Source organism: Epinephelus moara, chromosome 7 (genome assembly GCF_006386435.1).
Source record: "Epinephelus moara isolate mb chromosome 7, YSFRI_EMoa_1.0, whole genome shotgun sequence".
In the NCBI taxonomy this organism is placed as follows: domain Eukaryota; kingdom Metazoa; phylum Chordata; class Actinopteri; order Perciformes; family Serranidae; genus Epinephelus; species Epinephelus moara.
Window position 1 is genome coordinate 36,384,380 of NC_065512.1, and position 15,454 is coordinate 36,399,833.

At 39.1% G+C, this 15,454-nt stretch overlaps 1 protein-coding gene across 1 annotated transcript in view; it reads left to right on the forward strand.

Annotated features, from left to right (window-relative positions):
- LOC126393532 (inactive dipeptidyl peptidase 10-like) overlaps window positions 1–15,454 on the forward strand; it is a 95,923-nt gene that overhangs the window by 69,456 nt on the left and 11,013 nt on the right. The window contains exons 12-21 of the mRNA XM_050049725.1: window positions 113–204; window positions 307–354; window positions 3,591–3,712; window positions 6,596–6,643; window positions 7,302–7,400; window positions 10,310–10,379; window positions 12,777–12,971; window positions 14,682–14,736; window positions 14,833–14,932; window positions 15,364–15,422. Of these exons, the coding sequence (XP_049905682.1) occupies window positions 113–204; window positions 307–354; window positions 3,591–3,712; window positions 6,596–6,643; window positions 7,302–7,400; window positions 10,310–10,379; window positions 12,777–12,971; window positions 14,682–14,736; window positions 14,833–14,932; window positions 15,364–15,422 (888 nt within the window). The remainder of the gene's footprint in view (window positions 1–112; window positions 205–306; window positions 355–3,590; window positions 3,713–6,595; window positions 6,644–7,301; window positions 7,401–10,309; window positions 10,380–12,776; window positions 12,972–14,681; window positions 14,737–14,832; window positions 14,933–15,363; window positions 15,423–15,454) is intronic.

Genomic DNA, 15,454 nt, shown 5'->3' on the forward strand with positions numbered 1-15,454 from the left:
AATAAAACAACTTGACACGAGAGCTCTCCTTTAAGACCACGAACGGTATGTGTGGTCATGTTAACATGCTTTGTCTGCTCTGCTGTGTTGTGTTCTTTCTTGTGCTTCTCAGTCTGAGGGCCAAGAGGTCAACCTCCGCCACTTGACCTCAGGAAGCTGGGAAGTCTCTCAAATTCTGGCCTATGATGAAAGCACAAATTCAGTGTAAGCCTGAGTTATTGACACACAGTATTAACACCATACATTGTGATATGTGATACCATACAATATGACCTCTTGAATAACAGGTTTATTATTGGTTTTCAGTTATTTCCTAAGTACAGAGGAAGGCTCAACACAACGGCAATTTTACAGGTACAGGTACCATTTCAATAATTAACTTTAATGTAGACATGGAAAAAGCACCTTCACTAATTAAGGAATAGTTTTAAGTTTTGGGGAAATAGACTTATTTGCTTTCTTGCAGAGTTAGATTGACACCACTCTTGTGTCCGTATATTCCCATTGCAAATTATGTGTTCAAATTAGAGAACAGAATGTCTTAATTTTGTAATCTTGGCTATAATAACCAAATGTAATAGCTGTATCCACTCAAGTGTGTCATGAAGCTCCATAGTTAAGTTTCCATTAAAATGTGCTACAAATTTCAACCAAAATTTCGCCCACTACTGGTATGTGAATATTAGGAATTGGTTCATCGAGATTAAAAGCTGGTGGTGCCAGGTCTGCCGATAAACCATTGGAGAAAAAGGGGGCATCAGGAGTTCACATAATCAAATCAAGAGCAGCAAAATCTGAAACCTTAGAAAACTAATCAAAAACAGTCTTTTTATGTATTCATTTGAGAAAGGTTGAAGTCTCTTCATCACTCCACACACATCTGATGTTTTTGTCATCTCCTCAGTTGAGCGGCAGCTTCAGTGGACCCTTAAGTCACATGTTTATTCTTTATTAAAGGAACAGTTCAGCTCAAACTCAAAAGTGCATATTTTTACTTGTACCTGTAGTGCTAGTGTGAGTTGTGTTGTGTTGGAAATATCAGCCGTAGAGATGTCTGCCTTCTCTCCAGTATAATGGTACAAGATGGCACTCAGCTTGTGAGACTCAAAGTGCCAAAAAAAACATTTGAAAAACTCAGCTACACCCAACAACTATTAATGTGCAGAAGGCAGCATTTATCTACCACCGAGCTCCAGTCATATTACAGCTCAGCTGAGGTTGATGCCATTAATGTTTACATTTCACGCTGTCACAAGCATAAGCCTCTCATCAAGAGTAGATGCACACTTCCTTCTGCAGGCTGATTCACTTGGCAGGTGTAGTCTGGCATACATGACACTGCTCACAACAAGGTCTGTGTATTATCTTAAAGGAGCTATATGTAAGAAATCTAAAGCAAATAGTCGTAAAATCCTCCTAATATGTCACAGAGACTAAGGAATAATGTTCATATAACATACTGATGTCACCGACAACAACAGTACGGCCAGAATATTCGCATTTAAAAAAATATTTTACGGTCCGCAAATCATGTTTGTTTTGAATTTGTGTTTTGGCCTGTTGTGCCACCCACCGCCGTCTACCAGTCACGCAGTCAGTAGAGTCTCAGCATCAGTTACAGTTACGACTGAGCTACAGCAGCACGGCAAGCAGCATTAGCAGTGTCCCAGCATGAGCAGCGTCCCAGCATGAGCAGCCGGCTCCTCAGCTGTATCCCGGCAGCAGCGTTAGCAGCAGAGAAGCCGGACTTGCTCTAATGGTCCGCTGGAAAACCGAAGATCAAGGATGCGGCGACACGGCCCTGCCACGGCAGCCGCCCATGGGCAAACAAATCAGTCTCCAGCGTGCCGCTGTCCAGCAACCTCGAATCTGTAGGGGAGGGGGGGCGGACACGACTCGCGGCAGTATTTTGAATTTGAGTGCAGTAACCGTTTTGGCCACATTCTTACATACAGCGCCTTTAAGTAATCGGGTTGTGATTTCTTGAAAGAGACATTACTGTTGAGTTTTTCTAAAACTAGAAAAAAAGGCACTTTGAGCACCATGAGCCGAGTGGCATCTATTTCCATTATATTGGAGAAGGCAGACATCTCTAGGCCGATATCTCCAACACTCAGTCACTCACACCAAAGCAATCTAGACTGATGAATAGCACTACAGGTAAGAGTTGAAATATGTATTTTGATTTGGGGTGATCTGTCCTTTTTCAATGTATCTTCATAGAGTGGTTTGTATGATATCCCTCGAATTAGCGCCCCACAAATGTCGTTTCTTCCTCAACGCACAGTTACATAATTAACACAAACTTACTGTGGTTAGGTTTAGGAAATCTAACATGGTAAGGACATACTCTAAAATGACTCAAAGTTTACTCAAAGTTCACATGGTTCCAAACACGCATTTCCAGGGGAAATTCTGCATTTTCATGGCCCGTCCACCACCCCAACCTGCATCCCTCACGACCGCTCAGGACAGCCTTTCAAAATACATGTTTATGAGACCAGCCTGCCCTTTTGGAGGATTTTCCGCCTGTATTGGACAGATGACAGTGTATAGGTAGTGTGGAAATGGGGGAGAAATTCAGATGGGTACGCAACAATGGTCCAAAGACTGGAATTGAACCAGGGACATTGCAGTTACGTGGCCAACACATTCTCACTCCAGCCTTGTCACATATTGACTTTTGGTCATGGACTTCCAATGTCCAGATAAGACGTACAAGGTACCCTGGATGCATTGGTTGTTGATGTTCTGGGATGCCCTGTAAAGTTCTGCCTGTAACCTGTATATGCATTGTCTTTTTTCAAAAATACACTTCCGTTTTCATGGGAGATGTATAATTTGTATACTGTCTCTTTCAAAATAAATGTGTTATGTCAGTACAACACTGCAAATTGCTGTTTTTTTTTTTTTTTCCCTTCAACAACAAACACACATGGTTACACATGTGCTTGAGTTTAGGAAAAAAGAACAGGGTTTGGCTTTACAGTCTTATAGAAGCAAACATCAGCCCACAGGGTGAAAGTCAGTGGTTGTTGGACCCATCCACAACTCCACCTCCCCGCCCCAGTCGGACTTCTGCCGCCTTAACTTTTATTGTTGTCAGGCCTCGTTTCCTGACACCACTGCGCGCTATTAAACAATGACGGTGACCGGCTACATATTATGTTGATGTGAGAGGATGGCTTTTTTCATCAGTAAGTGACACAGGGAGTCACTGACCAAGCGCCAGACTTTGGAGTGAGTCAAGTTTGATGTGGCAGGCTCTGTAGGCATTTGGCTACCAAGGCGCTCCAACATGTTGTATTTTACAATAAAATAACAAACAACTTAGCAAGACAATAAGAATATCTTCAATACTTCAAATCTGGTATTACCACCAAGGTTTTTCTTTAAGAAGAAATCATTAATAGCTCTGCAAAAACAGGGATGGAAACCCTTTTAATGAATTTATAGTGTTATACATATTAATTGCAACATTTTATTTTCTCTTTGATTTTGTTTTTGTCTGCAGGCTAGAGACACATTGACTGTATCTCAAAAGTTGTAGCACATCACATCAACTTTTTTGTCCTCACACACTTCCTCAGAGTCTCCACTGCTGATCCATTTCGTAAAGAGTGTCTCACATGCTCCCTCTTCAAATCAAAGTGCACCTACTACGACGCTCTTCTCAGCCCAAACTATCAACATGTTCTTCTCAACTGCAAAGGTAACACCTCATCTTGGCCAAAACAGCAACATCAAAACTGATCTTGAATCTTTATAGCACTTTGTTCATTGCCATTTCACACATTCATGTGACTCCAAAATGTTGTTAGAAAGGTTATTTCATTGTTAAATAACTTGTGTTCAGTTTTTTTTATCTTAATCTTCTATCTTTGTTAAATCAAGTCACTGTTTATTAATGCGAGCTGAGACATTAAAAACAAATGCTGCTACTCACTGAGATATTTATCTTAACAGTATGTACTTTTGTAGTGTAAGAATATGATTACTGATAACTCACAGTAAGCACATAGAAAAAAACGAACTGGATCATTCCATGGAGTCTTACATTTACTTGTCAGCCTATAACCACATTAATTTATGATGTGATTTTATATTAAATTCTTTACTTATTTATTTTCTTTTTGGTCTCTTAATGGTTAACCTCAGCGTTTTCCAACCTGGACCCTATTCTCCCATGTTTTTGTGTCTAAGGGTGTTTTCCCATTTAGTCCTTTTTAAACATACTGAACTCAGTCCTTTTAAAGTGCACCAAAAAATGGACCGACAGAAAGGGGACTCAGTTCTTTTTGTGTTCACTTTGTCAGTTGATATGAAAAAGGACTCAGTTCTCTCTCTGGTCACTTCAGCTCTGATGGGGCCTCAGTCCTCTTTCTGTTTTTGACTAATGGAAACAACAGTTATTGAAGCTGGTCCAATATTGAGACAGTGGTAAAACCTGTTGCAGTGTTATCCTTGCTGGCAACTAAGCACCGTTATTTTACATCTACTAAAAGTGCTTATGTTTGCCACTGATAGGCTCAGGTTGTTATTAGCATTGTCTGACAACATTATGGAAAAGACCCTACAGAGACAGACCTTTTGTTAAAGTGTAAGATTCTTTTTGTTTAACCAGAGACAGCCTGAAATCACCAAGCATCCCAGACTTCTTTTGGATAAGCAGTAATTATAGCCTGGATAAAGCCAGCATATTTTCATCTTGAATTGGGTGAATTAAGGGTTTGGGGAGAGAAACCAGGATGACTATATTGCATTTTATTTTGCCTCTGTTGACATTGAATGGAGTTTGTTTTATGATGGTAAAATTACACTTTATTTAAAGTCAGTCCGGTGGGTTTGATGATGGCCACTTTGGGGCCTTTTCTGGCTAAATAGAAATAATCTTACTCTTTAGCAAAGAGGTCTGTCACTGTAGGGCCCATTTCCATGATGTTGTCAGACACATAACAGAATAACAATCTGAGCCTTTCAGTGGCAAAAAACAAGCACTTTTAGTGGACGTACGTTGACGGTGATTAGTTGCGTGCAGGGATTACATTGCTGCCTGTTTTGCCACAGCTGGCTGTGTTGGTCACACTCAGTACTGGGTCAATTTCAGAAATTGTTGTTTACATTCGTCACAATATTGTAAATGTCTTAAAACTTAAAAAAGTATCATGTTGTGTGGACGATAACATTACTATGTTTTCAGAATTTGGGTTTTTGTTCTCCATACCTGACGACTAAGAGCTCATTTATGCTCAGCCTTAAACACTGAGACAGACTGATCCTTCTGTCCATACTCTGCAATCATTTCCTTCGTATTTGTACATGTTTTCCGCCGTTGTTGTGTGAAACTTTTGACTCCACCCTCTAGTGCCATCAATTAGCTGCATCTATGCCATCATAAAAGACAGAGTGTGAGAGCAGTAATGTTTATAATCAGGGTTCCTACGCAAGTATGGAAAGTATGAAAAAGTATGGAAATAAATTTGATCAATTTCCAGGTATTAAAAAAGTATGGAAAATGAAAAATAAAGTATGGAGAAATATTTATGTTTCCAGACTATTACCATTGTTCTAAAATACTGTTTTCTAAAATAGAAAATTAGGTATTTCCAAAAATAATTTAATCAATTCGGATCGTGTTTTATTTTTATACAGTTTGTGTGAGAGCAAACATCTCAGAAAACATAGCGCCCCTTTTACCTGATTGACAAGTGGTATGTCCAGTCCGCTGCCCCATGACCCTCCTCCAGCCCCCCAGGTATCAAGTTTCAATCCAACACTGCACCTTCGACAAGAAGACGAGTTTCACGTGGTTCACAATGGGTAGATGCAAGTTTTTGGATGGATGGCTTGACAATACAGTATATAAATACTGGTTGGCCAAGGATTCCCAATTCACACACAGAGCTAGATGCAAGCTTTGTGTGAAATCGTTTGACATCGCCAACATGGGGGAGAAGGCGATTCTGAGCCACATGAACGGAAAAAACACCGACGTCTCTTTACTGCATCGCTTGCACCCAGAGTCCCAACCTTTTTGCCTCAGCCCAGACATTGAACTTACCTGAGTTTTTATTTGCATGCCATTATGGTACTTGGCTACAATCGCCTATTAAGAAAAATTAAATATGATGTGAAATATGATACACGGATATATTACTCAGATGTCGCATATTCTCTGGGAAAAAAAAAAAAAATGCAGAGTCTGGAAATTAGGGTATGGAAAATTAATGATAAATGTCAATATTCTATGCCAAGATGACGCCAGCATGAGATGTATGGTAAAAACTGGACTTTGGTGACTTGACAACACAACTTAAAAGCAACAAAATATAAACGTCATCTATCATCAGTATTCTGCATCAAATTTATGTTGGCATTAATTTTGTCCTAATACTGAATTTTGGTCACAATATGTCACAACCTTAAGTCAACCAAAAAAATCAGCGTTTAACACCATTGGTGGCCAACTGGGTTGGGTCCAAGCTGGAAAATACCACTTACTATTTAATGTTTACTGTACAAAACTTAACATCTGTGATAAAATGTGATAAAAATGTGTGATAAAGTCCTAACCTAAAGTATTTTTCACCACCAGGTCCAGGAATACCCCAAACTACCCTTCACAAACTAAGTGATTTGAATAGTAAGTACTCTGGCAATGACAAACTGAACCAATTTACTATTTAGACTCTTTCACTCAGTTGCATCAGATATATTTATTCATTATGTTTGGATAGAGACTGATTTTCTGAGTGTGCCTTCGGTGTCTGCAAAGTGCATTAATCGGTCAACTAATCTTGGGAGATTAAGTCACTGAGGTCATGAGTCATTAAGCCAAAATCCATCAGCAGAGATTTACTAATGACTATTAAAAAAAATGGATATAAGGATGCAATTAAGGTTAAGGCGTTAAGTGCTTGAAGTGTTGTTGAGTGTACATCAGAGACATTCAGAGCAGCGTCTGGGGACTCTGCAGGAGGTAAACCATCATTCTCCTTCACTCCTACAGGCCGACAGATTGACGGATGTTGATTATTTCACATTTATTGTGATATTGATTTGGTTAAATTTCGTACTGCACCATCTTTCACTTTCTTGACTCTGACTTTAAATATGACCGTTGTGTGTTTGACAATGTATGTGAAAAGAGTTATAATAATTTTTTCTACAGTTTATGGCAAAGCAGTACATTGAAATGTGTTAAGTTTTACAGAATTTTGTCTAGCTGTTGTTGTATTTCTGCAGGTATGAGTTTTCTTCTAACTAAAGAAATTCTTCTCTTTCTCTTTGTCACTTAACAGAGCACAAGACTGTGGAAATGAACACAGTATTAAGACATGCGCTGATGAACAGAACAATACCTAAGTGGGAAAGAAGAACTGTACAAATCAACAACTTTGGTATGACTTTGCAGTCATCTTTAACAATGTGCAATATTTGTTCTCTAAATTGCCCTATGTAATCACCATTACCACCACTACTGCAATGTTTACTTTCTCTCCTTTAATGAGTAAAAAATGGGGGGATGAACCAACTTTAGGTTAAAATGCTACAGTGTGACCTTTCACATACCTTGTGTTTCTATGCACACAATTAACTGGGTTACTTAGAGAAATCAGGTGCACTGTAGTAATCTGGTAACTATAAATTCATGTTTAATTTTTTCTCTTATGCTCCACTTTATTTTGGCAGAATCACTGACTGTGGTAGTGATACAATATACTGCCTTCATTTTGGCTCTAAAAATGGCAATTTCAGTCAGTGTTTTGGTCAATTAATCACTTTGGTCTAGACTGAAATATTGGAACTTTTAACTATTGGATGGATTGCCATGACAAGTGGTGCAGACATTTATGTCCCCCTCATGATGAAGTTTCATAACTTAGTTGATCCCTTAGTGTGTACCCTTCTGTCATCATCCAGTCAAAGACCAATACTTAAGTTTACGGCCAAATACCTGCAAAGCTAATCAAACGGCAAATGTTAATGTGCTAATATGCTAAACTAAGATAGCGAACATAACAAAGAGCACGTTAGTGTTGTCAAAGCTTACTGTATTAGCATGCTGACATCAAATGAACACATAAACCCCCACATGATCATTTGTATATCAGGTACTCACCCGTGTTATGTTAAATTCTGGAAGAAAATAGAAAATCCACAAACAGTGAGTATTCTTGATGAATTGAAGTCATTGGGGACCACGTCTAACAACAGCAAAACTATATTAAAACATCTGTTTACAAACTCTCTCACACGACTTGTACAGTATAATCTAGGTCTCATTTATCCAGTCGTCTCCTCAGTACTTCCCAAACACATTCATTTTTGCTAAAACCTTTACATTTAAAACACTTTCCATGAACTGTGCAGGCATCCTTCTCATCTGTGCTTGAGACTGTTTACATTGACGTGTCTTAATTAGTAAGGTTTTAGTAAAAATGTGTGTGTTTGGGAAGCACTGAGCATGCAACTGAATAAATGAGACTCAGATTATGTTGTAGGAAATGTCTAAGAGTTTGTAAACATGTTTTGATGTTTTGATATAGTTTTGCTGTTAATAAACGTTGACCCCTATGGCCTCAATTCATAAAGAAGGTACGTCTTTTTTATATTCTTCATTCACCATGAAGGCATGTGAGAAAAACAAAGTTTCCTGAATTCAACATAACACAGGGTGAGTAACTGACATACAAATGATCATTTTGAGGGGTGAAGTATTCCTTTTTACATTTAGCTGTGCCTCACAGAGCCACTAGCATGGCTGTGGGCAGATAATCCTTGATCATACTTCAGTACTGACGTGCTTTGTTTCTATACATACTGCAATCAGGGGTCTGCATAAACACGCACTCTAAAAACACAATGACGGGCTCCTTTGTTTCTTTTATTAGCCTGAACAACATGAAAAAGTCATAAAAAGAAAACTGTATGAGACTGCTTGATTACAATAGGACCATGGCTGGGAAATACTTTGGATTAAGCCAACAGCCAATCTGCAGTCATGGTGATGATTCCCCTGTCTGATGTCTTTGCCATCCACATGGTTACATGTAAAAAAAAAAGAAAAAAAAAAAAGATTGAAATCCAGTTGCATGGCCAACAAAAAAAATCAGCATTCTCCAGGAGAAATCTAGTTGGAGTCTCTAAAAATCTCTACTCCACTACCAAGAAAACTAGGTTTCTTGTCAACATTGTGTTAAAAGACTGTTACTCCAGTCAGCCAAACTGTAACCTGTTTACTTAAGTGCAAGTAAATGCACTATTGCTGACAGTAGTGATGGTTTCCAGCAAAATATGTGCCCATCAGGCGGACAGTCAAGCTCACTCACATCAGAATGTCACACGTGTAAATTCAGGATAAACTCAACAAAGCAAACAGGTGTCAGGCTTTTTTAGCTGATTATGAAACAAGCCTGGATTCAGAAACGCAGGTGTATATTGTTTCAATTAGAGGGGACAGCTCACCATATGGCTTCCTTTCTCTAATCTGTGTTCACTGTTAGAGACAATATGATACATATTACAAGCCTTTTGAGTAGATGGGCGTCCTGTCATCAAAAGGATGTACACAGGCTTATTTTTCACAGAAACCGCCATGTTATTTTCATGTTTACTTTGGGTATTTGATTACTTTTATTGAGCCTGTTGATTGTTAGTCCTTCAGGTCACAGTGCACATACAGTAGTAGTCAAACTAGACTAGCAGTGCAACTAGACTTGCTGTGCAGCCCTAAAGACAAAACGCTTATTTAATTGGCTTCACCGTTATCATGTCTGATATGCTCACTTATTCTCTACTGACAGTGCTGTCCTGGCTTGTTTGACCTGCTGGTTCGTACCAGTTAACACCTCGAACAACAATACCATGACTGCCTCTTCATTTCAAAGACTCTCACATCACATTATTCAAAGAACTCTTGCCTAAATCAGGAAAATATTATTGAGTCCAGTTGTCTTTGACTTTCTATCGTGATATAGGCCTGCATAAAATGTAGACTACCTTAAGTGAAATAAAACTGCTTAAACTACCTTTACTATCATTACTATGAGTGATTATAACAGACTTCTTTCATGACTGATGAAGCTACAGTGTTGACCTGACCATGCAGTGTGTTAAGCTTTGATGTTATCAGAAGGATAGACTTACATGCAGTGCATAACAAAATTCCCACTGTGACTCATCTTCACCATCAAAATGCACTCTGGACTGAGTGTTAAGCTGTGAGTTAGAAACGTGTGCAGCAGAAAATGTATTATGTATGAGTACAAATGACATCATACTAAAGTCATGAAATTCTGTTTTGCAGCACTTCATCTGGAGTTAATTGTCCCAATAGACTTGGATGAAACACGGGAGCACCCACTTCTACTGATTCTGTATGTAATTTTTTTGTTTATACATTGTTAAACAGTTCAGAATGCTTAGAAATTAAGATGCAAATTTGTGCCTTAAATCAGAGGTTCTCAATCTAAGTCTAGATCCCCAGAAGGAGTCGCAAGATAAATTTAAAGAGTTGATTGTAGATTTACTCATAATGCTTATTTTTTTCAGTCTTCCCTCTAATCTTTACTGTTCTTTCAATGTGTTCTCATCCCAACTTGTCAAATACTGCTGCTTTGTCATTGGACCTAAATGACAACATATGACGTCCTGTGTTAGTTTTGGACATTCACAAACAGCTGCTCAATTTACGCTCATTACATGCATTTTGGCTTTTGTGAAAGCCATAGATTGTTTGACCATTCCACCTTTGTACCCGTCTGCCTTATATGGACTTTCTTGCTCTTTACAGGGCAGTAGTTGCCAGCAGAGTCAGAAAGAGCTGCTGCATATTATGCCATCGCAAAAAGTGTATTCGTGTGTCGGTGTCTGATGCCAACAACCACTGACAAAGCGGCGGTATTTGATGAGTTGCACATCATACTGCTGTGAAAGATGCCCCTACGTGTTGGTATATAACAGAGAGATCACTGACAAAGCGGTGGTATTTGACTTGTTTTAAGTGAGAACGGGCTACTTTTACTTGTAAACTACTTCTTAAGGACTATAGAAGTATGTATATAAAAGGAAAACTATCAGCCAATGGTTGAACAACTGGTAGATACATGCAACCAATGACAAGGGGCTGCAAGTAGATACTGATTTTTTTCAGGCCTTAAAGGTTGGGAACTACTGCCCTAAAATGTGTTTTGTGACAAACCACCTCATTTATTTATTTATTCTGGGATTATTTTGGGGTAGTTGCCTAATTTTCCTTTGACTTCTTAAAGGAGAAGTCTGGTATTTTGCACTTTGAGCCCCATTTCTGGGTTGTTTATGATGAAATAGACTGGTTAAGACCAAAATTGTGACAATTGCTGCTTTTCAGAGAATTTGGCATTCCCCTGCCTGGCTTAACACTGCTGCCTATGGCCATGTGTGAATCTGTCCTAAAACCACCCTAAACATTTGTTTTCAAAGCCATGAAACTCACCGAGTGGTCAGTGGTGTTTGTTGATGTTCTGACATAAGAATCGTAGCAAACTGTGGTTTCAGTGATAATTTATTTTACATTTTGTCTAATCCATTGGTTTTCTATAGGAAGCCTTATTTTCCATTGGTAGTAATCCGCATCCGGAAACAAGGTTGTGGTCATTGTAGTCTTTTAGCTCAGCGAAAGTGCCAGCTAGACAGAGCTGTGTGCGCTCCTGGAGGAAGAACGAAAAAGTTTTGTAAGAAGTTTAAACAACTGCACAATGGATTACTCGCTTGTAACCTTCGCAGTACGATGCCTTTGAACACAACTCCAGCCTTCTTCTTCTGCTTCTTTTCTGTGTCCCATTACATTGCAATGGTTTCCTGCCGGTTGGCGACACTCACGTAAAGGAGCATTATCACCATCAAGTGGGCTGGAGTGTATAACACTTCAGGGTCAAATGAACAATCAAGCGGAAGTTTACACACGGGTGTGAGGCAGCTGAAAAAATAGTTCCACAATCCAGATGAATAGCGAAAACACGGATGGAAACCACAGTTTTAGGACAGGTTCACACATGGCCATAGGCAGCAGTGTTAAGCCAGGCAGGGGAAAGCCAAATTCTCCGAAAAGCAGCAATCGTCACTATTTTGGTCTTAACCACTAGCTTGAGCGTCAGACTGAAGCTCCCAGAACCTTCAGTCTGACATCGCCTCCATTGAAGGCGATTTACAAGGGGGAGGGAATTTGATTTTTCCCTAAGCAATCAGTAGAGATCAACGACTCACCCAGAACCTGACGTCATTAAGTATCCATGCCTCGGGGGTGCCGGAAACAAGCGAGCATTGCCCGTTTAAAATGTCTCCGTCGATGTGCAGCGCCCAGCTGCATCGCCGTTAAATCCAGTTTAGCAGCTTCCTTAATTTGGTCCTCCATTAACGCGAGTAGTGGCGAAATACCTCGATAGCATCGTCATGGTCTGTAGGATCTGTAGCAGTCGCCATTGTTGCTATCCTCACCAGTTAACCACCGGCGCACAGCTTGACATCAGCGTGGCGCTGATTGGCTAATCGCTAGACCCGCCCCCGCCCCCGGCATTCATTGGTCCGTCCATCGTTTGGACGAGATAAATCGCAAATTCATTGCAGTATGCCAGACCAGAGATGCAAGCCTACTCAGTTGAGTGGGTGGGGTCTATGGTCTGGAACCAGGCTACTTAACCACTCTATTTCATGATAAACAATCCAGAAATGGGGCTCAAAGTGCAAAATACCGGACTTCTCCTTTAATGACTAAATTAATACTGTCCTTTTTACAGTGACAGCGCCCCTGGTGGTCAGGCTGTGAGCGACCGCTTCTCTCTCAGCTGGGAGTCTGTGCTGGTCAGTTCAGACAGCGTCATCGTGGCTCGCCTGGATGGCCGGGGCAGTGGCTTCCAGGGTCAGAGGATCCTGCACGAGGTTCACCAGAGGCTGGGAACTGTTGATGTTCAGGACCAGATTACAGTTCTGGAGTAAGCTTTTTTTTCTCTCTCTTTCTCTCTCTTTTAGAATGATGCAGTTGATTCTACTAGACTGGGTTGCATGGGATTCTCCAAATAAGGCTGACATTAATCCTGATATTTTTGCATTGAAGGCCCTGATATATATATATATATATATATTTTTTTTTTTACGTGGTGAAATTGTGTTTTATGATGAATTTCTTTATGCTGGTTCTTTGTGACTGTGATAAAAGATGAGTCTTTATTGATGCTCACAAAAAAACTCGGTTGTTGCAGCATCATAAGGACAGAAATAGGGCAAGTAAAAATAAAATAATAAGAGGTATTAAAACCAAAATCAGAAAAGAAACAAATAAAATATAAACTTATGGGTAGACAGAGGTTGAATTTCAGTTTGTAAGTCTCATAACTTATTTGCAAGTGGAGCTGCAATGATTACTTGTTTAATCAATTAGTTGTCAACTATTACATAAATCACCAGCTCATGTGATAATCAATTATTCAGTTTGAGAATTTTTTAAAGAAAAAAAAATCAAAGTTCTCTGATTCAAGCATTTTAATTGAGAATATTTTCTGGTTGCTTTACTCCTCTATGACAATAAACTGAATATCTTAGGGTTGTGAATAAAACATGACCTTGGGCATTGGGAAACACAGACTGACATGTTTTACCATTTTTTGATCATTTATAGACCAAACAACTAACTGATAAATCGAGAAAACAAACAACAGATTCATCGACACTGTGAATAATTGTTAGTTACAGCCCTATTTTAAAGTAAAATATATAGAGTTTACTGTAATAATTATCCATCAGTTCAATAAGATATGAACTTAATTGTTTGCTTCGACACCACATGAATTCAGATCTCCAGGCCAGTGTTGGAGGTAGCCTCTGTCAGAGAAGGAATAAATATGTCTTCCAGTTATACCAAAATTGTCCCGTTCATATGTTGTGACATGTTAGCTGGCTCAGAGTGAGGACTTTTGGATTGATTTACTAAGCTAGGTGTCGATGGTCAGTAAACAGCTTCAAATAGTCATGGAATTGGATATTTTAAAAGTCTGGCTTAATTCAATACCTTTATGCCACATTTACTTTACAACAGCCCACTTTTCCACCAGTTTGATCAGAACCATAGTAATCAAGGATGTGTCATCAAAGGAAAGTGTTGCACAATGCAAAACAGAATGACACAATAGTAGCAAGATATTGGGTTGCTTTGATTATCTGCAAACTTTTGTTCTGTTAATACAGATATGTTTTTATTCAAAAACAAGTATAGACCAACTATTGATGAGATCACTGCACGTTCTTTGTTCCAATTATCTTGCATAATGTTTTTATTGTTGCCTTCTCCTTTGTATTTTTTTTAACCTGGACAATATGACACACACTCTGATGTTGTCATGGTTCACACCTCAGGTTGAGAAAAACCTGCTACTTTTTGGTTCCAGCTGCGAACCAACTTTTAAGGCTATGAACTGATTTTTTTTGGGGGGGGGCTCAAAATGCTCTTAATGGTGGGAAAGGGGTAAAAGAGGGTACAAAGAAGTCTATGACTTTGGAACATACCCACTTCTTTTAGCAGACTCAGACTGCTAATGCTAAATTAGCTAAGATCTGGCTGAATTTGTAATAGTATGGACAATGTTAAGTCTTATCAGGAAGGGATCACTTCATTTATGCTATTAAGTCAACTCACTTTTAATTTTCAGGCACCTGGTCAGGCTACCCTATATTGATGGAAACAGAGTTGGAGTTTATGGAAAGGTAACATAGCCTCTGTATCTAATAAATACATATATGAAATGTATACCGGTTCTTACCCAACATTCTTTTAAAGCAGCCATGTTCTTGTTTTTCTAGGCATATGGAGGATTTCTTTCCTCTCTCCTGCTCCTCTCCTACAGCTCTATGTTCCAGTGTGGCATCGCTGTTGCTCCCATAACAAATTGGAGACTCCATGGTATCATAAACTGATGGAATATTCTACATATTTATAATATTACAATTACCTGATGTTTGCGCCTTATTCCAGATGTGACAACGACATTTAAACAGCCAGTAAACCCAATTATTCCATATTTGGTCTTCAAAGCCGACATGTTCTTGTCTTTAGATTTAAGCTATATACGTCTTGGAGCAGTCATGGTGATGGGATTTGATTTACAAAACAACAATAAACAATTGAACCGCTGACTGATTCCAGATGTCAGACAAACCCAAGAAGGCTAATAAATAGAATGGTGCAACATTAATCATCAGTAACATATTCTATTTGTCACAAAGTCCAATATTCAGTGAAGACGTAATATTGAAAGGCTTTTGAAATGAATTTAAAAATGCAATACTGCCCATGCTCATAATATCTCTGTTTCCTTTTTCATCCTTATACAGGGTCGGCCTACAGTGAGAAATACTTTGGCTCCCTAGCAAGAGTGGATCACAGATACCAAGTACGAACATGCTAATTATAATGTATTAATTA